Raw genomic sequence first — 23,644 nt, 5'->3', positions numbered from 1 at the left:
AATCATTTAGCAACACACAATTGGCCTCCGTGAACCATTACTTGAACTCCAGCCCATCAGCAGCGAGTGCTCCATCAAGCAGAGGCCAAAAGGATTGCTCCAAGAAATAACTGAGTTGCTACTTGGAAGCAGTTGCACTCTGAAATTCCAATGCTGTTGTAGCTACCCCTGAATCGACCTACTGTCAGACTATATCGCGCAGGGCAATGTCCTCGTTCCCGTTAGCCCAACTGGATTCTGACTCATGCTCTTGTTCGGTTTCGTTCTCCTTAACACTAGAAGGACGGCAGGGGTCATTTGACCCATTTTCAGAATTCAAATTTATTTTTCTCTTATTAAAATATTTTTTTAAATTTTGAAACTTTTTGACTTTGTTCATTTTGTTCTATATTTTGATAAATTAGTGAAAATTCAACAATAATGTTTTGTTTTAAATTTTTATGACGTATTATACCTAGAAGGACGGCTAGGGGTCATTTGACCCACAACTAGTTTTCGCGCTATTTTCTTGCCCGTGGGCACTTTAGTGTCATGTATGTAATATAATCAGCAAGAGGCTAGTGTGGTAGACGATTTGCTTCATTTTGAATCTGGAAGTACCCGGTTCAATGCCAGTTTCGTCCCAAGGGCTCCTATCTGTATTCAAAAACCTAGGCATAGCGACTTGTTGTGCACAATCTTTCAATATTTTTTGGGCAGCAAAGGGAAATAAAACCTTTTCAATCCTTGATTTGCGTAAATTCATGTAAATATGATATTTTAATTTTGTTTTATTTATTGTTCAATGATTATTCTATTACCAACACCGGAAAATCGTCACGTATCCCAAGAATTGTTTTCCGTCGTCCAAGATTCAGAGCTCTTAGAGACATTATTTTCAATATCGACTCATCAGGTTTACGAATAACTTTCATTTTTCTGGCCTGACGGCACTGTCACTTGACCTAGCCCCTTTGCCAGCATTAGTGCCGCCTGACCCCGTCGGGGTTTGGGGCGGGTGGACTGCACGCTGCAGACTGGGGAAAAATCCTGTCTCTTTTCGAGAGAGCGGAGGAATTGGGTGGACTGTAAAGTTCTACTGTAAATCCTACCCTTGGAATCCGCACGTAGTTCGGAGAAGAAGCATTACTGCAAATTCCTGGAAGATACGGTTGACGGTTGAGTCCCTGCCTTTCGAACGGCAATTAGCGTTACTTCTGAAAATGTTGTCCTTTTGTGTGAATTTCTAATGCTCTCCAGCTCTCTATACCTCCAATGCAACTAGAGAAGATAATGCGCTTTCGTTTGTAGATTTTTTTGCATGCATATCAGTAGCGAGTTGAGGAAGAAAGTAAGAAGTCGAGAAATATATCAAGAGAAGAGAATCGTCGTGATTCAAATAGCTGTAGGGAATATTGAAGATCAGTCTGGGAGTGAATCGTAAACATCAGTTCAAGGACATTCTGACCAATCCATCAACATCTGCGTGTGATGGAAGCGACAAAGTCCAAGGTAGTGAATCCGATGGCGACTGTGGCGTGATCGCAAATGCACAGCTCTATCCAACAAAATGCAGCTTTCCTTTTATGAGGTAAATTCCAAATAAACCAGACAAATTTGGAATCGAGTACTGGGTTTTGACAGATGTGAAATGAAATTTACAGCCTAAATGAATTTCCATATTGTGGCAAAGATGATGATTGGCCATCAAATCAAGCGCTAGGGAAATAAATAGTTACTAAAGTGACCGTAACATACAAGAATTCAGGAATAAATGTAACTTGTAGCAATTATTTTCCATCCATCCAGCTGGTAGGAAGTCATATAAAAATGGAAAACTTCTCTTGCATGGACGACCTGAAAAAAACAGGCGTGACGCACAAATATCCATGACCCCTAAAATAGCCATGTAATCCATTCAACGCGAGTGTTCAAAAATACCTTAGGCCATACTCTTACGTAGAATCAGGCAAACTAGAACAATAATGTACTTTCACTCAGCAGCATGATCTCAGACGACACTATTTCCGAAACGAATAAAAGAATACCAGAGACCACCCTATTTCATAATAAAAACAAAGCGGGAGTAGATATGATGAATAGCATGTATCAATTTATTTACACGTCTTTAAATCCAACAGCCATATCTCCAGGGGCACAAAAAAGAAAAAGGTGCCAAATAACATCAAATTGAATCATTGCACCAATTTCCTTTCCATTTTCCAAATTCCTTTTCATGTGAAAATGGCTGGTGTTCTAACACCCCCTGCCACATGCTTTTAAGCGGCTTGCGGGTTAGTGTGTAGATTTAGATGTAGATGAATAAATCGTCCAATGACTGCGCGTCCACAATATATTTTTTTGCGCATTCAGCGCAAAAAAATATTTTGTGGAAACAGCGCTGAAAACATACTGTCTGTCTGAGATTTACAACAAAGTAATAACTTTTAAAAATTTTAATGCAAATTTTGTAAACTCAGTACCCCTATTGTTTAAACATGTAACACAACTTTTGTATTGAGTTTATGCATTTTCATTATTTGATTTGCAATCGACAACTACACACGGTTTAATTCATGATTCTTTAAAATAATTGTTATTAACTTTTGACTATGGAAATAATATTTAATAATGTTAAACAGTGTTTTTAATGAACTGATTCAACAATGAATACGATTAAACTGAATATTGGTTGAAAATTAGGCGTTTTATTCCAAAATACATTTTAGGGGTCAAATGACCCCTAGCCGTCCTAGGTGGCACGAAACTCCCGATCTCCTAGTGTTAATCATGCTTACATTGCATATCAACCCTGTGGACGCTATCGGTGAAAAGTTGATGTTGACGGGCGCTCTTTGAACAGCAAATCTAGTAAACTGACTCATCATTGCAATCCCTAATTACAGTGCAACCTCGATATAACGACACCCCACGGTGCACTAATAAACACTCGCTATAGCGAATTGTCGCTTTACCGGAGGTGGAGCAAATAATAGCCAATATACCTGTTGCGGACAGATATACAGAAACAGGAGTGGTGCGGCGACAGATAAACATCTATCCGATAAACGTAAGCATAAATCCAGACGAAAGGCGATGTTTTTTTGCATCACTAAATTTCATTACTCGAACAACGACTAACTATTCAAACCATTTATAAGCGCCGCACTGAATAAAAATCATGGAAAGCATTGTTTCGTCAATCATTATGCTAATGCACAACCGACGAAGTCATTTTTCTATGCACTTAATTAATTCATTTACGTGATCATTCTATTATTTTGGTATTTTCCACTGAAAATTCAAAAATTAACTGACAAAACATTATCGCGGTTATTTAATGCCTCAAAGGTTTCCATTGGTGTATGTTTATTGTTTCTGTACGTTAACCGGCAGTGAAGTGAAATAACGCATTACATTTGTTTCTACCGGTGGAAGGTTGTATAACGTTCCCGCCTTGGAAGACTTTTTCTATCAGATAATGTAATATCTTCATCATCTACGGTAAAAAGTTTGCTAAGCTTGAAAAATGACGTGATTAAAATTACCGTTGTTGAAAAAAAGTTTCTTTTTGAGTGTTACGCTCGCGACATATTTGAAATGATACACCGAGTTTACCACGGCACTGCAAACGAGAGTTAGTTGTTCTGTGAGTTCTTCCAGCGGCCACCAGGGGATGCACGGCTACCCACGTAACAAAAGAGAGCGCCAGTACGACTCCGACCAATGACCCGAATAGTTCACCCTTGTAAATCCGCAACGGAGAATAAATACGTCCATCCGGACAATTCACGCTGAGTATCATTGCTTCGTACATCCTACATCATCGCTAAGGCGCACTACCTACCCTTAGAGGCATCATTGCAAGAAATACCTCATACTGCAAGGGTTTTGTCGGGGAGTTGTATGTAAAAAAAAGTTCCGTTTCGTCTATGTTATATGACGCGGGGAATACTTCTAAAGATACTTATGATCGGAGTCCTCTCTTCCACGACTTCAGGTTTACACCGCAGGCATCACCAGGGGAGTTGTGAGGGGAGATAACGCTTTGGTGCTTCGCATTAGTATAATCAACCTTCCGCACTCTTAAAATTCTCGATTCGCAATCTATCCCTAAAATACTCCGCTCCGCTTGGGCGTAGCCCCTTTCTCAGAAGTTCCCGCAGATTTGAATGGGCAAAACCACCCGAACAAAGCTCCTTATAACTCTTCATCGTCTGCATTCCTTGGGCGCTTTTGTTTTTTTTTAATTTTGCAGAGCGAATAGGAAGATAAATTAATTTCGACACTCATATTACTCCTTTATTTTTATTTTCTCGCTTAGACGTGTTTGGTGTTTTTTGGCCATGGTGACTGCCATCAAATGCTTTCTATTCACGCAACTCACGGACGTGCGGGTATGCTCCAGACTGCTTACTGCCGCCCGAGGAACAAAAGAAGATTAAGCATTCGCGAATACTAATGCCACAATATTTTCACCAAAATTAACTACTTATTTATCGAACGACAGTTTATCACATAACTTTGAGACTGAGCACTCCATTAACTTCATTTCTAACAGATCGCTAGCAATTACAGAGGTTAAGGAGTCTTGATGAAAGTCTTCCGGCGGTGAAACCCTCGCTATGGCGAGAGCCAACACCAAAAGGGTCTCGTAAAAACGAATTTTTTAACACGCTTATTGTAGGGTCAATTGACGGTGCATCGGCTATCTCTCGTTATAGCGGGAGTGTCGCTATAGCCCGTACTCGCTTTAACGAGGTTCCACTGTACACATCAAAGCTCCCAAGAGACCTTCACCAGATCACCACCTCCACCCACTCCATCCACAACACTTATTCTGCTCCTTCATACAGCTAGTATCACATGGGAATTCAAAGGATGAGCCACCCGAGTGGCATTATAGCCAAACACCAATTTCGCTCTGCTAATAGCTTATTTAACTGCTGAACTTTAAAGAAGATCCAAGTGCAAACTCAGTGCACTTCTGACATTCTTTAACCCTGTTTTGCTTTCGTAGGTGACAATGTCCGAAATACAACACATTATGGGCTGCTTTTACTCCACACACACACACCACCAACTATAAAGGAATTGCTTACGATACCACCGAACTGCCATTGCATCACTTAATAACTTAGTGCTCGCAATCATCATGCACGCAGCATGTTTTGTGCAGTCCGTGGGATGGCTGGCTGCATGGTGCTGCAATGGGACAGCCCTGACACCATCCGATTTCGATTTTGGCTCTTTTTCGTGGGGAGGCAAGTTGGGAGAGGCTAAGAGGGCCGGAACATCAGCCACTCCTGGCCATTGGCTGTTGTGCTACCAATGGTAGCCTACCATTCCCAGGATGAAATACGGCAACATGCAGACATCTTTCTCAGCTAACTTCACTAATCTACCCACATGTGTACTGGAATGCCAAATAGAAACATTTTCACTTTGTTGAGCAATGTTGAGTACTACCATATGCTCAACACTCAACACGCATTTTTCATTTGGGTCTAGCTTCACGAAGGTGTTTACTGGGTGAAATGAAAGAGTTGAGATTATAAATACATAGATGAAGAGGCTGTGGGAGCAATGGCTGGGGTGAGGATGAGCACATTACCCGGATATTCACGTGTAATTATATACATACTCAAATTTGCATGGTAAGGCACAATTCGGAGTTCCATTTAAAATCCATAAACTAATGTGAAATTAAAACAATCGCCAAGTAACTTAATTAAACAAACGGGAATGAGTTGTAACAGTGACCTCTAAAATTATATGAGAGAAAAAATATTGGTCTCCCCTGGGACTCGCACCCGAGACGTAGACTATAACTATTACTAGACAAGTGCCCCAACCCACCCGGCCACCGAGTGATAGGGTGCGCGAATCTTTACAAGCGAATATCTCTCAAACCCGGGCCTATGTGGAAGAAAGCCGTGACACTTTTTCTACATCACCTATATAATTTTTGAAAATAACATCGGCATTCAGATCCCAAACATCACTCTCTCGATGTCTCCTTGTTAGCATAACCACTTCGATCCTGAGCGTGTAAAGATATCAGTAATTTTAAAAAATAACTTGAAAGGTTATAGAAATGATTTGTTATGAGTAAAATTATTAAAATATTCATGACAATCAAAATTGCATTCCTTTATGCACCCTGAATAAACTTGAATAATTACTTCGTTTTACAGCAGTCAATTAAAAAAGTACGAGGGACATCCAGAAAATAAGTTCCCTTTTGGTAAATCGTTAAAGGTGCTTCTTGACAAATGTAGCAAAATGGGGAACAATAAAGGGGAACCTTGCAAATAGAATGAGAAGGAGATGGGCTCAGTAGCCTTGAAAGCACGGGCACAGCAAGCCATTGAAAAGGAGCCCTCGACGTCTCATGTCCCGCCACCGCGGCACCTGTTCCGTCTCTAGTTGTTGTGCACAGAGTGATTCAATTTCTTCATGGCCATGGTTTCAAATCGGTTGAAATCCATCAGCAGCTTGTTTCTGTGTATGGAGAGGGTGTAACGAGTGAGTCAATGGTGAGGAGATGGGTTTGTGAATTTAAGGCGGGAAGACAGTCACTTGAGGTTGAAAGTGGAAGAGGCAGACCCTCAGTTGTCACGGACAAACTTGTGGCAAAAGTCAACAGTGCTGTTCGCAAAGATCGCCGCTCCACTGTGGACGAACTCCATGAGTGTTTCCCTGAGATCTCACAATCCATCATTCATGAGACTGCCTCGGAAAAACACGATTTTCGAAAAGCTGGCACCTGATGGGTTACGAGAGAGCTGACGCCCGAACACGAGTCACAACAAGTGGTTGCAGCTCGTGAATTTTTGGGCCATTACAGAATGGAAGGGGATGCTTTTCTCAAGTCCATTGTCACTAGAGATGAAACCTGGGTGTCACTCTGTACCCCAGAAAACAAAAGACAATCCATGCAGTGGAAACACACCACCTCCCCAAGTGCGAAAATATTCAAAGTCCAACAGGAAGATCATGGCCTCAATTTTCAGGGACCAAAAAGGATTTCTCCCGATTGATTTCTCGCCTCAAAGAAAAACAATCAAATCCTCCCGGCATTGCGAGACCCTGAAGAAGCTTCATTGGCCAATCCAAAACAAGAGAAGGGGAATGCTGACCCCCGGCGTGTGCCTTCTCCACGACAATGCACGGGCTTACGTCGCTCCATCCACTACGGAACTTTTGGATCAGTTCAGTTGGGATGTTCTCACCCATCCACCTTAAGAGTCCCGACTTGGCCCCTTCAGACTTTCATCTGTTCACCAAAATGAAGGAGGGATCAGCTGGAGAACGTTTCACCAGTGACAAGGAGGTGAGAGAAGCAGTCACCAACTGGCAGCTGGCACCAACTGGCAACTAAAGTGGCAGCGGGAAGCTTCTATGAGGAGGAGATTTCAAAGCTTATTTCTCGATATACGAAGTGTACTGAGGTCTCTGGAGATTATGCGGAAAAATAATAAATATTGTCTAAAACGTTTCCTATGAGTATAAATTTTTTTCAATAAAAACTCGATTTAAAAAAGAAAAATGGAACTTATTTTCTAGGGAAACCCTCGTATTTGGATCAGAAAATATCCGAAGATCCTACACCTGAAATCAAGGATCTGATTTGGATCAGGATCCAAAAACAAATCCTGGATCTGTCTATCCCTACATATTATGTTGTAGTTATCATGACTAACATGAACATTGGGGAATTAGGCATGACTTTTACCTTTGAAATGGTTAACACACCTGACTGGTTTGATGAAGTCCTCGTCTGTATTGAGGATGCCTTTTGGGAAATTCTCCCATTTAAAATGCAGTCCCCAGTTGAAGCCACCTCTCACAAGAGGCGAAGAAGTGTATTGGAAGGTATCGGCGTTGATAATGTCGATGATAGGAGTGACAACGTGGGTGCGGGAGGAAGCCACTCTGCTGAGAAGAGGGGGCAGCCACATTTCATTCACTTCACAATGGCTGTCCAGGAACACCAGCACCTACAAAAATGCAAGCAATCTCATGGAAAAAAATGTCAAAAACCTTTTAACATGATGGATGCAGTGAAATTTCTCAGAACATAGTTTCCTGGTTTCATGGAAGTCATGTCATTGGATAGTGCTTGGAGGGTTCAAATCATGCTCAAAGCTTGCGTGAAGCTTCTCCCCCCTCCCAGACATCCCCAAACATTACAAACATTGAAGTGCAAGGTTGTCCATGGAAATGAATCCTACACTGAATGAATGAATAATTCAACAAATTAGTTTAAACTCAGTCAGATTTTAAAGCCTCCACAACCATTCAAAACTATAAAGGAAGCATCCATAGATGTGGCCTCATGAGTGAGGCATTTGGTTTCTCCGCAATCTATCCATAACCAATGAGGACAGGTTTTGTAGCTTGGGGAACCTAAAAATCTCAATTTTAATAAAGCAAATTGGGGTAGGCATGGAATCAGCCAGCCAGTCCTTTGGAATCAATCTAGGACACTTCACTTTTTTCCCTTCCCACGTACATACATTCCCTCTCTGCAAAGGAATGGTCTTCACTTGACTGCTGGGCAGGGAGGGGGTGGTTTGGACACTCCTTCATCTGGAGCCATTGCCTCATCATACAATTCAAACCACCTTCCTCATAAGGAATCAAAACCCTTTTTGGCCAGCTGGGCCCATACCCTAACGCTTACAGTGTTTATTGCTCTCCACAGCATGGTTCAGAGGCTATTCTAATCCATCAGAATGTCGTTAGGAGGTCAGTAAGAGAAAATTCAAACTTGAGTCACCTACTGAGCTCGAAGATATCTCGATAGCTTTCCACAATTGTATGACACGCATGAGGTTCAAAAAAGAAAGACCTAACGCGATGAATATCTGACAGCATTTAAGTTTTTTAAGCTCCAATTGATTCACACAAAGATTTATAGTTACAACAAGGCTACTAATATTCAACATAGTCCAAACAGGACAATTTCGGATGAAACAAGCATAGCATGAGCGCATTAAAACAAGACAAGACAGACAGGAAACTTCAGGCAACGCAAACTGCATATATCACATTGGTGCGCTTTCGCTTTGAAGGCAACTACGTCCCATGCAAGATCAGATGTGATCTTCCCTTGCTCCTTCGCTCGAAGCTTGAAAGACGGAGGGAGCGCACTTCTTCCCCTCAACCTCTCCTTCACCGCTCTTCACTTATAAGCATTTCCGATTTCTTCTATCCACCATTTAGTCCAACAATGTACACACTTATTTGAATACTTTAAACCACAGGTTTTGACACCAATATAATTTTCAGTTGCAATAATAGGTACTCATAATAGCGTCTGAAGATGGTTTTTGAAAAATCAGGTCCATAGCATAATGGAAATTACTCAGCAAGACAGATGTTGACTATTAACCAGGTATTGTCCTTCAAAGCTATGCGTTTCTCTACGTTAGATATGCGATTACTATTTGCAGTATAAATGCCGTGGGATGCCCAATCGTGGCAGTAAATTTAACGTGCCCTCCGGAGCGAAAAACCCCCCGCAATCTTTTTCATGTTCACCTCTGAGGTACCGACGTGACGGCACGATGCTTACAAGTAAGAAAAGCAAACAGGAGCATTTTAAAAATACGTCACTAAGGGAAAAACTCTTCTGCCTGCCCCTTTTTTTTTGACCCAGGTTTCAGGTGACTGACTCATGCTGAAAACCAAGGCCACTAAGTTCCCCTTGGACTTGCGACTGGTGAAGGGGAGGGGGGGGGGGGGGAAGATAAGAAATTTTATGTAAAAGGCGCACCCCCATTTTTGGCTGCAATTTCTGGGGAAAAAGGTGCGCCTCTTACACGTGCTTATACGGTAAAATTGGTAATATAAGAAAAGATATTAACATGACATTATTTCACGAAAAATATAATGCAGATATTATGCTGATGTAACGTAAGTAAAACAAAAGCAAGTGGCAAGAAACTGAGAGTAATATAACTCACATGGGTAACATATGCGACAAAGAAACAGAAATCTGATGACCCTACGGCCACCAATTCTTACGAGTATAAATATATAGATAAAACAATCTCAATAATGACAGTGCGAAACTTGAAAAAGGAATATAGAATTTTTTTAATTAAATAAACTAAAAGCCAGTACAAGCTCTTCACATAGGCCATTGCTAAGGCACACTACCTGCCTCTAGAAGCATCATTGCAAGAAATACCTCATATTGTAAGGGTTTTGTCAGGGAGTAGGTTTGTAAAAGAGTTACATTTCGTCTACCTTATATCACTCAGTGAATATTTCCCAAGATATTCCACTAGGATCGAAGTCCTTTCTTCCACGACTTCAGTTTTACACTGCAGTCATCACTAGCAATTACGAAGGGAGATAATGCTTTGGTACTTTGAATTAGCATAACCAACCTTACAAACTCTCGAAGTTCTCAATTCTCAATCTATCCCTGAAATACCCAAGTTTAGCCTTCAGCATAGCCCCTTCCTCAGTATTTCCCACAGATTGAAGTAAGCAAAACCACCCGAACAAAGCTCCTTCTAACTCTTCAAGATTTGCATTCCTTGGGCACTTATTTTTTAATTGAGAAGAGTGGGTAGTAAGATAAATTAATTATGACACTCTCGTATTACTCTACTATTTTCATTTCCTTGCTCAGACGTGTTTTGCGTTTTTTGGCCATGGTGTCTACCTTCAAATGATCTCTATTCACGCAACTCATGGACTTGCGGGTATGCTGCCGACTGCTTTCTGCCACCCGAGGAACAAAAGAAGATCAAGCATTCTCGAATGTTAATGCTGCAATACAATTTTAACCAAAATAAACAACTTATTTATCGAACAACAGTTTACTACATGAATTAGAGACAGGGTACTCCATATTAACTTCATTTCTAACAGATCGCAAGAAATTACAGAGATTAGGCACTCTTGGTGAAGGTTTTCCGGCAATGGAAACTCTCACTTAGGCGAGTGCCAACATCAAATGGGCCTCGTTAAAACGAATTTTTTTACATGCTAATAATAGGGTCAATTGACGGTGCCTCGGCTATCTCTCGTAATGGTAGTGGTCTCGCAATAGCCTGTACTCGCTTTAACGAGGTTCTGCTGTATATGGTGTCAGAGATAGACTCTAACGACATTTTATTCTTTCATCAATTCGGCGAATGAGGGAAAAAACGGATGTGGGGAGCGGTTCCGAGGATGAGGTAGGAGAAAGTGCAAGGACCCATCTGGGATGGAGACAACAGTTATTGCAAATCTATCTTTGGGCCCTTTTTCTGGAGCCAGAGGTTCCAGTATTCCACCCCTAACCACAACCTCTACCTTTGCTTCTTCCTCCCCTTCCAAACTACCTCTCCTTCTCCCCCAAACCATGACCTTTAACACCTTCTCAACCAAGCAGTAGTGAGTGGGTTGATAATCTGGTGGACCCTCCAAATATCTCTTTTGTTTGAGGGACAGGCCGCAATATTACTTTGATCTCCTATTTACGAGAAGGTTTTTTTCAGTCACTTGTTGAAGAAACAAACATATTTGCGAAGGAACTCTTTCATAGAGGTGTCTCCAAAAGAGCTCTCGTATGATGGACTGGAAAAATGCTATCAGCAGAGGAGTTCAAAGTTTTCCTAGGACTTACATACCACATGGGGATTATTTCTCCACACCAGCTAGCCGACAAATGGAGTACTTATGCAAAATTTGGGCATTAGTATTTCTCTCGTAACATGTCGAGTGATCCGGGACACCATGGTGAGACATGTTCTGCATTTCACCAGAAATCAGGTGGATTGAACAACTAAGGACCCCATTTTCATGACGAGGCCTATTGTGAAGCACTTTCACCATATTATAGAAACAGAACATTATAATCAGCAGAATCTGCATATAGTTGAATCCATGGTGGCTAGGAGAGGAAGGCTTTCGTTCTGCCAGTACATAAAATTGAAGCTTGTATTTTATTTGTTTCCTTCAACTAATTCCGAATCCTCTGATTAAAGTTTGTGGAAAAGTTTTAAGAAATAGTAAATCAAGGCAACAGAGGTGGAAATCAATTCATTTTCACAAATAATGAAACCATATTTTATCGTTAGTCCAGCATAGGTTATGCTTGCCTAAAAAACTTCATTCCATCCAGGACACGTCTTCCTATGCTGGGTTCATAACTCAAGAGCAGTGTGGCCCTACAGCACAGTAGTCAATGTATTTTCTTTTACTTATGATAATCCCCGACACCAATGACCAAAACCCAGCTCCAAAGCAACACAAATAGCTTTACTGCAAACTTCGTGAACGTTTGTACTTATCCTGAAATATAGCCAACACGCTCATTTTTTAAGCCGGGCGATATTGAAATACCGAGCATGTCAATTGACGTGTTGCCAATTTTTGCAACACGTCAATTGACATGCTAAAATAATTTGCAAAAATAATTTAAAATTTTGCTCAAATCATATATAAACATGCATAAGGAACTGTACCACACACAAACTAAGCAAAAAAAAATATTTTATCAACCGATTCTGATGACTTCCATGAAAATCAGGCCCGCATTGAATGTGTTAATGGAATATAGTGCCAACTTTTGCACGGTTTTATTTACTACCTGACCAGTGAGCAATAGCAATTCCAATTCATCTCCATTCATGGACAAACACTATTTCAATGACATTTTCGTTCAGTTGATGGCAAATATGTAAGACAATTTAAGGCAATATAGCCCACAGGAAACTTCCACTGCCCCTGTTGACACACACTTGTGTGGCCAAGAGAAACTTAAGTTGTTTATGCGGACATCTTGAAGCCACACCACTCACCTCCCCAGTTGCTTTCCTTGCACCAAAAACTCGTGCTCGAATGAGGCCTTCGCGGTGGGGAGTTTTCAGCAGTCTTACTTTTTTTGGAAAATTTAAGTTGATGTAATCCGTTAGTTCTTCATGAAGATTGCCTTTTGAAGAAAAAAAATTCTAATTTAGTTCCTATAGTGTGTGCACTTATGAGAACATAGCTTCAATGCAATTCAACATTCAAATCTCAATGTACATATATCTTTGCACTTTTTCATTCTTTATTGGCTATTTTGCTATGAGTTTTTACAAGTTTCCCCACTACTCATCACACAGAGTTTCTGTGAAATACAGAAAAATAGAGATCACACTGTAGTGATAAATGAAACCATACTATTTTCACCGCCTATCGTCAGAAACAACTAATTTCACACTGGTATGCTCGTGAACCACCCTGGGCTCAAAGGCTGCTCACTCTCAAGCCTAACACTAGAGTTAGAAGAGCAGAGGCTAAACAAACATTACATTAGAAAAAATAAATAATGCTTCGAGAATGAGAATAATCTTCGGCTAGGGATCTTAGACATGCTAATCAAGATGATATGAAGGCGAGGAAAGCAGTGGGTGCAGACAATAAAATATATCCCACAGTTACATATAATCGTGCTAAAATATGTGAGAAGTAATGAACATCACAGACATTATAATGGAGTCAGGTGAAAATTGAAAAATATAATGAATTGCATGGAATTATATTTATTTAATCTCGATTGTGATAATTAAATTTCAGACTTTTCCATGTACTTATGAATGCAGTCAAATAATCTTGTAATGAAGAAGTTTATTTTTTTTACTTAAATTTGCTTGGTTTCTAACTCAAATATTTTTTGCATTTTCTCATGATTGAAGTAATTTTTCAGGTTGTTCAATTTTCCATGCACGGCAGTATGATTCTTGACTTTTTATTTGTAATATTTTGCATCCTTTTGAGCTATAGCTCAAAAATTCACAAATTAACAAAAATTCGGCTTGCACAAAAAGTAACATTATAATGTTACTTTTAGTGCAAGCCGAATTTTTGTTAATGGAAAATTTAGAGTTTAGTGGGGTGTTAAATTATTCACATGTTTTAGCAATGCACCCGAGAAGTGTGGCCACTGTAGTATGTGGGCAGGTACTGTTCCTGTGTCTTAATTGTTACAATAAACAAGTCAGTCATGCTCTTGATTGGTGGAATTTGGACGTATCTCTTTCTGTTCCTCTCCACTGCCAATTACCAACAACAAGGACTTCATAATAAAAATTAAAGTGGCATCACACACTATGATTATCATGAACTTTGAAATACTTAATTGAATGCTGCGTTTTCTTCGCTTGATTATAATTTTTTCGGTGGCTCATGCTTAAACTTGTTCACATGATGTTCAAAGTCTATAAAGAGTGTGGCAAAGTAAGATGATTTTGCAAGACTAAAGTTATAGTTTGATTATGATTGCCTTCCTACATTCCATCCAGATTCCACCTTTCTACAACACCTTATTCACCCCCAGAGATTCTAACAAACACTCTTGACATGAACACACAAAATATTAAGTTTATGTCAAGAAAATAATAATCACTATAGTGATACAAAGAGAAGTTGATCAAGGAAAACATTTGAAAGCTGTATAAAACCAGTCAAATGATTGATAACAATCAGTAACCAGTACTATGTTTCTGCCTTAAGATAAAAATATATTAATCTTCAAAGCATAAAACTGCAAGTCAACACGCAACATTACCTTGAAACATCAACCGTAACTTAATACTTACGACCAATAAACCATATTATTGCGTTACAAAATCAGGGTCAAAAGATAAAAGAGATGGAGAAATTTAAAAGGTCATCAGTTTAATACAATAATTTTCTGCTTACTTATGGTGCTGAGGTCATTGACCAAGAGTATTTCATGAATAAGTTTGTCTTCAGTGCGGTCCAACACTGAATGCACGGTACGAAGCAAAGTATCACGCTCTTCGTTGAAGAAACAGATTATTATGCTGGCACTAGGTAAATTTTCTGGATATGTTTGATTTTTACACCTATAAATAAACGGAATCATACTATTAATTACTTCTGACCAAATCCAACATGAAATAAATAACTAAACATAAGAAATCTAAATAAAGATAGGCAAAAATAAATTACATTTGCAATGTACTTCATAACGCTATAGGAAATATGCAATTCCGTTCTATTGAAAAGTGACAAATTTCAATAGAATATAGGAAAATTCAATAAAATATGAGGAAATAGGGAATGACTGAGCTGATCAGGAACCTTATATCAACTTGAAGGGTTTGGGAGAAATATAAGCTACACAATACATTTATAAGCTCGTCCTTAATAATAGCATCAGGTAAAAAAATAATAACGTTTCCTTAAAATAAATTAGGCAAGTCATAAAAATACGAACAAAAACTTACAAGAAATAACGAGTATCAGGTATCTGTCGATGATACCCCAGCCCATGGCTGACTAAAACGTTAAAAGCATGGACACGATATCCTTCATCCCTTATTTTCTGGTCATCAGGTGATTTCACCATGCCTAATTCTTCTATTGGTCCTTTTGAACTCCAAATTTTTCTACAAAAATCATAAATGACCGAAATATAAGGTAATGACTTAGGGTGTACCATATCAAAGAAGCAGAACACTTTTTCAAGTGTAAATAGGCATTATCGCATTAGAACTACAACAAACGATTCAAAAATCAAAGCAACACCACCACTACCAAATAAAAGCCTCAAAACATCGAAAATATTATACATAAAAACACCTTTTAGACTCGAGACTTTTTATGAGTTTTTCACTGTTCTTATATTTTCCTTTTAATCCAGCACCAAAATCATCTTCCAGAAAATTGTTCCTCAAGTATGTCTTTCCAACATGATCTGTATAAGCTGGTACATAGGCATTTCCATGAGATGTATCAACCTGAGCCGTCTTTTCAAGATGATCACTGTATCTTCTGTCAGTTTTAGCCCATTCCCATGTTATTTGGAAGTATAAATACAAACTAACGGTCCAAGTAATAGAAGCACAAGCGATACCCAAGAAAAATGAATTGCAGCGCCTTGAATTTCCCATTTTATTTAATACAGAGAAACGCCAATTACTAAAGAAATTCGCATGGATAATCGTTAACTTTCGCTTGCCAACAACATTCATCCATCCAACGCGTTGAATGCACAACGTTGATCCTGGTGGCTCGCGAACATGAAGTTTAGAACCTAAATAATAATGCACATAGCATAAAATGAAAATTTTGTCTTCTGGAGCATTTCATACTGCGTTATCGCAACAAATGACGCTAAAGAACTATCATAATAACACAAGCTTTCATTATTCGCTTCTTTCGGGCTTAATTCGTCTGCTCAGGAAGTTTCTTTGATTGGATGAAAACTCGAAAACGTCGAAAAAGAAGAATTACGATATTCATGTGTGTTTGAAAACTTATCATCGCGGGCTGGGAAGAACTAGCAATTTGGTCACAACTTGTTGAAACTATTGGCAATTGTGAGGCCTTAATAGTGATGCCTAGGAAGAAATTCTCTCTAAGTTCCTCAGAGGAAGACGACAGTGAATTATTGTGCGATGAGAGTGAGGGAAATGAAAGTTTTGTTCAGAAGGCCCGGATAAATGATAATTGTGAAGATGGTGCCCCCAAAAGTAGGAAACGGAGGGTTCTCCGCACTAATCGTGCCAAAGTACCGGTATTTAGTGAAGACAGTGGGGAAAGTTGCGGTGAAGATCAAGATTCTGATTATGAGCCGGAAGTTATTGAGAAAGTGAAGGTGATGAAGGGAAAAGCTGCAGCTGCGCCCAAGAAAAACGTGAGTAAACCCAGGGCAAAGAAAGCCGCTACTGTTTCATCTCCAAAACTAACTAGGAAAAGAAAAAGTTCCGAACCTTTGAAAAGTAAAGGTATACGAACGAAAAAAACACGATGGGATTCCCAGGACGATGACTCGCTGGCAGCTAGAAAGGATAAGAATGAATTGCTAGTTGGTAATGGCAATTCGAATGAAATGGAAGGTTTTTCAGAAAATTTGAAAACAGAAAATCCATCAAATGAATGCATAGAGTCCTCAGGTTCTAGAATTAAGAAACCCAAGACGAAGAAAACCACTGCTGCTGCTTCTCCGTCGTCATCAAACCTATCTAAGAAAAGGAAAAGTTCTGAATCATTAAAGTCCACGGGCGTGCGAGTGAAAAAGTCTCGCTGGGACACTCCGAAGAGTGAAAATACCCATCCTTTGGCAATTAAGAGGGATAAAGACGAATTGTTGTTCGGTAATGATGATTCCAATGATATGGGAATGTGTTCAAGAAGTATTAAAACAGAAAATCTATCAAACGCACGCAATGAGTCCTGTGCTTCAAGGGTTAAGGAAGAACACTGGGTGTACAATGAATCCGTTGTATCCTGCAAAATTGAAAGTGAGGGTTTCCAGAAAACGACTGCACCAAAAAAAAATGTTCAAGGAGATTTTGTAGTGAATAGTGGGTCCAAATCTATTAAGGGAGAGATCAGTGACTTCTCATCTACTTATGAAAGGAGTCATAATGATCCTCAAGGAATCTCACAAGATACCAAAGGAGAGAGTATTCCCCTGTGGAAAGCGGTGATAGAGGAACCGGACGCGTGTTCTAAGCAAGATAATGGGAAGAAAATAAAGGTCTGTTTGCATGAGTTGTAGTTTATGATTTTGTGGAGAGTGAAGTGTATTCACAATGCTTCTAATAATATAGGTAGACGCTGCTGATGTGAAAAAGTACCAAGCTGCCTGGGAAGAGGCCCAAGTCCTGTCGGAGGATTTGGCGTTAGACTATTGGATTGCAAAGAACATTGTCCGTTTGTTGGATGAAGATAATACTATACCATTCATTGCTAGGTACAGAAAAGAGATGACTGGTAATATGTCTCCAGAAGATCTACGAAAAGTGAAAGAAGCGTATGAAACACTCAAGTAAGTATTATTCTCTATCCTTTTCCGATAATTTCTGGAAGATGGCTGAAAGTCATTTGTTGCTTGAGTAGATGGCAACTTATGGAGCTAGTTTGTGAAGTTATTGGCATATAAACTGCTAGAAAAGTGTCAATGCAGCCTCACGGTGTCTTGCTCTTGGCTTTATATCCTAACTATAATCTAAGGAAATCATTCATCTGTTTGATAGACATGTTCTAATTAGCTGATTGTTATCAGATACTTACTTGAGCTATCATGCTATACCTTTACCTGTCTTTTCTTTGTTCAATATCCTCAGTCCCTATTACATTCTAATTTTTATTAATCGTCCCTCAGCATTTTTGTATTATCTGAATGCTCAACTGATTCTTAAGAGTAACTTTTTTATGTTTTAGTTGGAATGATGTAACGGTAAGCACACTCAACTTCCAATCCTGAGGTTTCTGGTTCAAATCCCGGGGCCTCCATAAAATTATTTTCTATTTTTTTTTAATTAAATAAGACAAAATCTGGGAATATTGGTAGTTGGCAAACTGCCCCTTTCTACTCTACTCCACTGGTGATAAAGACGCAGCAGTTTCACTGGCGCAGATGGTGAAGACAAAAGATCCGTCTGGATAACAAATTCCTTTGCTTCGGGGAAGAGGGAAGTTCACAGAATTGGTCTGAGACCAGTGATGCAGAAGGCAACAGGAAACCACAACATTCACTTCCTTAGAAGATGCAGCCTTGCATTCAACATGACATGATGGCATCCTTCCCAGTAAAATAGTCGCACAGTTGGATCTCAGGTTGGGGACCACTGGGAAGGTTACTCCAGTCGAAGGAGTCAGATTTAGGAATGGGACATGGAGCGTGAGATCAGCAGGGGTGTGCAGGAAACTGAAGAACTTGAAAATGGGGATGAGCAGGCATTGATGATTTAGACATTGTGTAGGGAGTAAAAGAGATCAAGTGGGTACGAACGGACGACTTTTGGAGTGTTGGGTATAGAGTTATATTTGCAGGTGATAACCAGAAGATTTCAGGAGTTTGAGTAATCGTAGAGATGGGATGTAGAGTGAAGGTGTACTGGCAGGACAACGAAAGGATAATGCTGATGAAGGTAGATGGTGAAACGACAGGCACAGTGATAATGCAGGCATACCATGCCATTGAGCCATTCAGAGGAAGAAATCAAAGAAATGTACGAGCAACGGGAAGAGTTCCGGAGAGTATTCAAAAGGAATGAAAACCTGATAGTAATGGGGGATTGGAATGCAATGGTCAAAAGACAGAACTAGACAGCAGATTGACTGCATTCTGGTAAGACAAAGGTACAAGAGCCAGGTGAAGCAGTGCAAGACTTACCTGGGAGCACATATAAACAGTGACCACAACCTTGTGATAATGGAAAGTCAGCTGTGAACAAGAAGTTGAAAGGAATGAAACAAGAGCATCGATGGAATCATCTGCATTCTCTGGCGATAATGAATAAGACGTCTGGGAGAAAAGCAGGTGGTGTGCCGCTTCCATGGACAATTAGCTGGAAATAAGTGAGAAATTGTAAGATGCAATATGTGGTATAATTCGAGACTGATATGAATCCAGAATGCTGACAGAAGACTTCAAGAGAGGCGCAATGGCGACCATTCCATAAAAGGCATGAGGTGACAATTCTGAGGAGCACCGAACATTGAGCCTTGTGTCACATGAAAAAAAACCAAAGGATGAAGTTTGCCATGAAGAAATATTTGACTCAACCAGGATTTGGACCGGGGCCTCCCAATGCCTCCAAAATCCTATCTATTATAATACGAGGGTTGCACCAAAAGTAAGGTTCCCAATGAGCTACAATGTTGAGGGAAGTTGATAGGCTAAATCCCACAACTGTGCCATGAGCAGTGGTTCCCCTACCGCCCGTGGAGATTCATTGGCAACTGACTGAAGTTCATGGTGAAGAGTGCATGTCCATTCAGCACGTCCGCAAATGGTGCAGGGCTTTTGCTGAGGGCCGCACGGAAGTTCACCATGTAGAACAGAGCAGAAGGCCACCGGTATCGGATGCGACCGTCCAGAAGATCAACGGTGAGATTGGATGGTCACTGTCCACAGGGTTGATTGATTTAAATCACTTTGATTTAAATCACTTGATTTTTATTTTTTTAAATCAGGTGATTTAAATCATAATGTGACCTATATATTTGATTATTAAGGAGTCAAGAAAAGGAAGCTGTAAATGCATAATTTTGATTTTTATTTCTTAATTAATACAATGAATCGACAGTTATCAGCACAATGGTGGCTCTTAAATAGAAATGATACTGTAGGAATGCATGTAACATGAAAATTTAAAAAATGGCTTTGGTTAGAATACTAGTGTATCCGTTGAAAAAAAATTGTTGTCTGATTTAACTTCTAAGTGTAGGCACCATACAAACTTGCAATTACAGAATTTTTCTAAACTTCATATACTTTAGAACTGCAGAATATAGTACATGTGATACTTCCAATGGCAATTTTATATTATGCTGGTGTAATTTTTAATTTGATGCCATTGGCATTTCCATAGTTCTCTCCCCTGATTGACTAAATGTTGTATTGAGTTTAGAGTATGTTGCCTCTGGTTGTTTCTGCAAACGATCATTCTCCAATATGCTGCCCAAATAGTTAGTTTTGCAAATAACTGAATTTTTGATGAATGGAGAATCATAAAAATCTCATATAAATCAATAAAATCAGATTAAATCAAAAAATTCAACAAAAATGATCTTTTTGAAAAAAATCATGATTTTTATCAACCCTGACTGTCCATGAACTTGTTGAAGGCATTCCTGAAGCTTCCGATGGCACAATTGAAAGAACTTTAACAGAAATGTTGGGTCATCGCAAGATGTGTGCTTGTTGGGTTCCCCGGATGATGACTGACGAACACATGGAGCAATACCTTGACTATGTTCGCAACTTTCTTCAACAAAGAGAGGGGGGAGGCTACAAGGAAAAATTACTGGAGTCTATCGTCACGGGAGATGAAACGTGGGTGTTCCATTACACCCCCAAAACAAAGCACTTAGGTGGCAAACGCTTCAGGAGCTACGATGAAGTCCGAGCAGAGGTCACACGCTTCCTCAATCGGTTGGCAGGAGACTTCTTCAACTTAGGGATACAAAAGATGTAGCACTGTCTTCAAAAATGAGTAAAAAAATGGAGAGAAAAATAGGCAAAATTGTAAGATTGTCAACAATGTGATAATTAATAGCAATTAACAAATTTTTCTATTTGTAAAAAATCTGGGAACCTTAATTTTGGTACAATCCTCGTAGGAAGGTAGATCAAAGGCAAAATAGAGGAGAACTTGAGAACTAATTCAGATGTAGAAAGAATAGAGGGACAAGGGAGGCAATTCTATGCTGGAGAATTGTAGTTGAGAAAATGATCCACTTAAAAAAGCCATTGTATGTAGCCCCTGTGGACTTTCGGAAAATAAGTAGACTAGACTACAATGACAGAAGAATCATCTACCAGCTATACGGGGATCAGGTAGCCATTATACGCACCCAAACAGCTAGAAATATACATATGTACTTATATGCAAGAATTGACAAAGGTTTCCAGCAAGGATGTAACTTATTACCAGTGCTCTTACATGTGTGCATCGAGGAAACAATAAAATACAGAACAAAGTGGAATTGAGGGTTTCAAGGAGAATGGAGATGAAATAAACATGCTAAGATTTGCAGATGACATTTCAACCATCAGAGGCAATGAGGAAGACATAGTGGACCAGATCACCGAAATTGAACAAGTGCTTGAGGAGTACAGTGTGAAAATAAATAGGAAGAATAGCTAGACATGTACTTGTGTGAGGATGAGAGAGAAAACTGTGACGGACATTGGCGTCAAAGGAGGGAGGGAGATTGGATCTAGTGGAGTCATTCACATACCTTGGAGCACCATTTCCTTGGGTGGTACAAGTATGACTGACGTCAAGTGTCAAAAAGCCTCAGCAGCGCTTGTGGCAAAGAGGCCACTTCCCAAAGCCCAAAGAACGTATTTCTGGAGACCAGGGAATAGTAGGCACGTTAAAACATTTGTGTGGGCTCTCAATGGTTCTGAACGACTGGAATGAGTGATGAGAACAGAATACATAGAGGCCTTTGAGACGTGGTGATGGAGGAGGATGTGGGAGATAAAATGGACGGATTGAGTGAGATGTATATAGAAGAATAGGAGAAGAAAGGACACTGGGGATCACACTCGATGCCGCAGAAGAACACGTTGGATCAGCCACAAATTGAAACACAGCAGATACGTGGGGAAAATAATGAAAGGAAAAATTGATGAAAAGTGTGCAGAGGGAGTCTTAGGGAGAAGGCAGATGAAGAAGGATGCGGGTTAGGAGAGCCTCAGGGTGGAAAAAGAACTCGACTGAGATGGGGAGAAATGGAGAGATGCGGAATGTTTTGCGATCTTAAGATTGCACTACTGTTTGTGCATGTTCACTGCTTGCAGGCTAATTCCTTTTCCATAGTTTGGATCAACAGCGAAAATGGTTTAGATTTAGAGACTTAGCAACAATGTTCTCCTATTGATGTCCTGATGTTTAGGCACTTCAGCTGTGTATGTGCTAGAAGTATTCCATGGAGTTAAAAATCAAGTTTAGCCCCCATATCATGTTCACGTAAAATTTCAGAATTAAAATCCCTAAAATCTTCAAAATTCCATGTGTTCCAGAAAATAGGAGAAGAATTTCCTCCAAAGAACACTACCGATTGACACAACCTTCAACCCTCTCCATTTTTCTAAACTGACTTCCTCTTTCCTCCTCTAGCCGTAAGTGGACACACACTTAACCTGAATAAAATGTTACCCAGATGATGGGTAACACATGTTATAAAGTGTGAGTTATATCAAGTGCTTTCTGTTACAAATGCCTCAAACTTAAACAAAGTGAAGGCTGAGTTAAATACCTAAGATTAGAGGTAAGAATGTCCATTCCATAGTCACTATTGAAATGCACCATTCCAGTCACTGATCACATAACCTGTGGGTGCAGCTAAGCCTGCATTGTAGAAACCAAGCAAACCATAAAAATCCCACTCAAGGAGCACCATTGTTGCATAAGACATGTGGAAAAATGGACCAAAGATGAGATTGCTGTCTCGTGCAAGCATCACATCAACTTTGATGGAGTTATGTTGTCATTACACTCTTCCAGGTTCATAATATGTACGTATAGGAAACCATTGAGAGATGGAGAAAACTACAAGTCTCTTTTCTGTGATGATGTGTGCTGATATGTGGGAATACTAAAAGGTCTTATTCATAAGTATGATGTATAGATTTTTCTTTAGTTATTTCTTTAGAAAGGAAATGTAAAGGTGGCTAATAAGTCCATTGAACTATTTCCATTCTGTGACAAGTTATCTCGATGCTGGAAGGATGCTAGGATGACCTGCAGGCCTTTCCAAGACTCCTGGCAAGCTACTTATTTTGATAAGAAAGCATCTTATAGACCTAAACATTAATTTTCAATTCATCAGGCACTCTGTATAGTTGTAGGTTAGCATTTGTAAAACTTTTTACTCGTATAAATACCATATGTATTTTCATTTTTTTATCTAGGCAAGTGAAAACAAAGGCAGCAAATCTTGTTGCCACTGTGGAGAAAATGGGCAAGTTGACAAAATCAGTAGAAAATGAAATACTTTGTGCCAGGAGCCTGGGTGAATTGGATCATATAGTAAGTACAGGTGGCTCATCACTGAAAATTTATCTTAAAATTAATCTTCTCTTGATCTGCTTTAAGAGTCCAGTTTTTGTGAGTAATTGTTTGAAGACATGCTGGCAAGTGTCAAGTTAATGTCCTCTATAACAATATGTATCACACAT

General features: G+C 39.6%; 2 protein-coding genes across 6 annotated transcripts in view; one reads left to right on the top strand and one right to left on the bottom strand.

Moving 5' to 3' along the window:
- The window catches only part of LOC124164579 (polypeptide N-acetylgalactosaminyltransferase 35A-like), a 43,560-nt gene extending 27,378 nt beyond the window's left edge, over positions 1 to 16,182 (bottom strand). Inside the window, exons 1-5 of one of the 3 annotated variants that reach the window (XM_046541977.1) lie at positions 15,580 to 16,182; positions 15,225 to 15,386; positions 14,674 to 14,840; positions 12,789 to 12,919; positions 7,738 to 7,982 (exon numbers count right to left, since the gene is read on the bottom strand). In XM_046541977.1, the coding sequence (XP_046397933.1) occupies positions 7,738 to 7,982; positions 12,789 to 12,919; positions 14,674 to 14,840; positions 15,225 to 15,386; positions 15,580 to 15,971 (1,097 nt within the window). In that variant the 5' untranslated portion in view covers positions 15,972 to 16,182. The remainder of the gene's footprint in view (positions 1 to 7,737; positions 7,983 to 12,788; positions 12,920 to 14,673; positions 14,841 to 15,224; positions 15,387 to 15,579) is intronic. The other 2 variants (XM_046541976.1, XM_046541975.1) reach the window with 2 other exon arrangements.
- Positions 16,183 to 16,244: 62 nt separating this feature from the next.
- Positions 16,245 to 23,644, top strand: part of LOC124164578 (S1 RNA-binding domain-containing protein 1) — a 95,611-nt gene continuing 88,211 nt past the window's right edge. For all 3 annotated transcript variants that reach the window (XM_046541971.1, XM_046541973.1, XM_046541974.1), the window contains exons 1-3: positions 16,245 to 17,482; positions 17,556 to 17,773; positions 23,378 to 23,495. In XM_046541971.1, the coding sequence (XP_046397927.1) occupies positions 16,337 to 17,482; positions 17,556 to 17,773; positions 23,378 to 23,495 (1,482 nt within the window). In that variant the 5' untranslated portion in view covers positions 16,245 to 16,336. The remainder of the gene's footprint in view (positions 17,483 to 17,555; positions 17,774 to 23,377; positions 23,496 to 23,644) is intronic.

The sequence above is a fragment of the Ischnura elegans genome, chromosome 8 (genome assembly GCF_921293095.1).
Source record: "Ischnura elegans chromosome 8, ioIscEleg1.1, whole genome shotgun sequence".
Lineage (NCBI taxonomy): Eukaryota > Metazoa > Arthropoda > Insecta > Odonata > Coenagrionidae > Ischnura > Ischnura elegans.
This window is presented reverse-complemented; position numbering and strand designations above follow the sequence as displayed.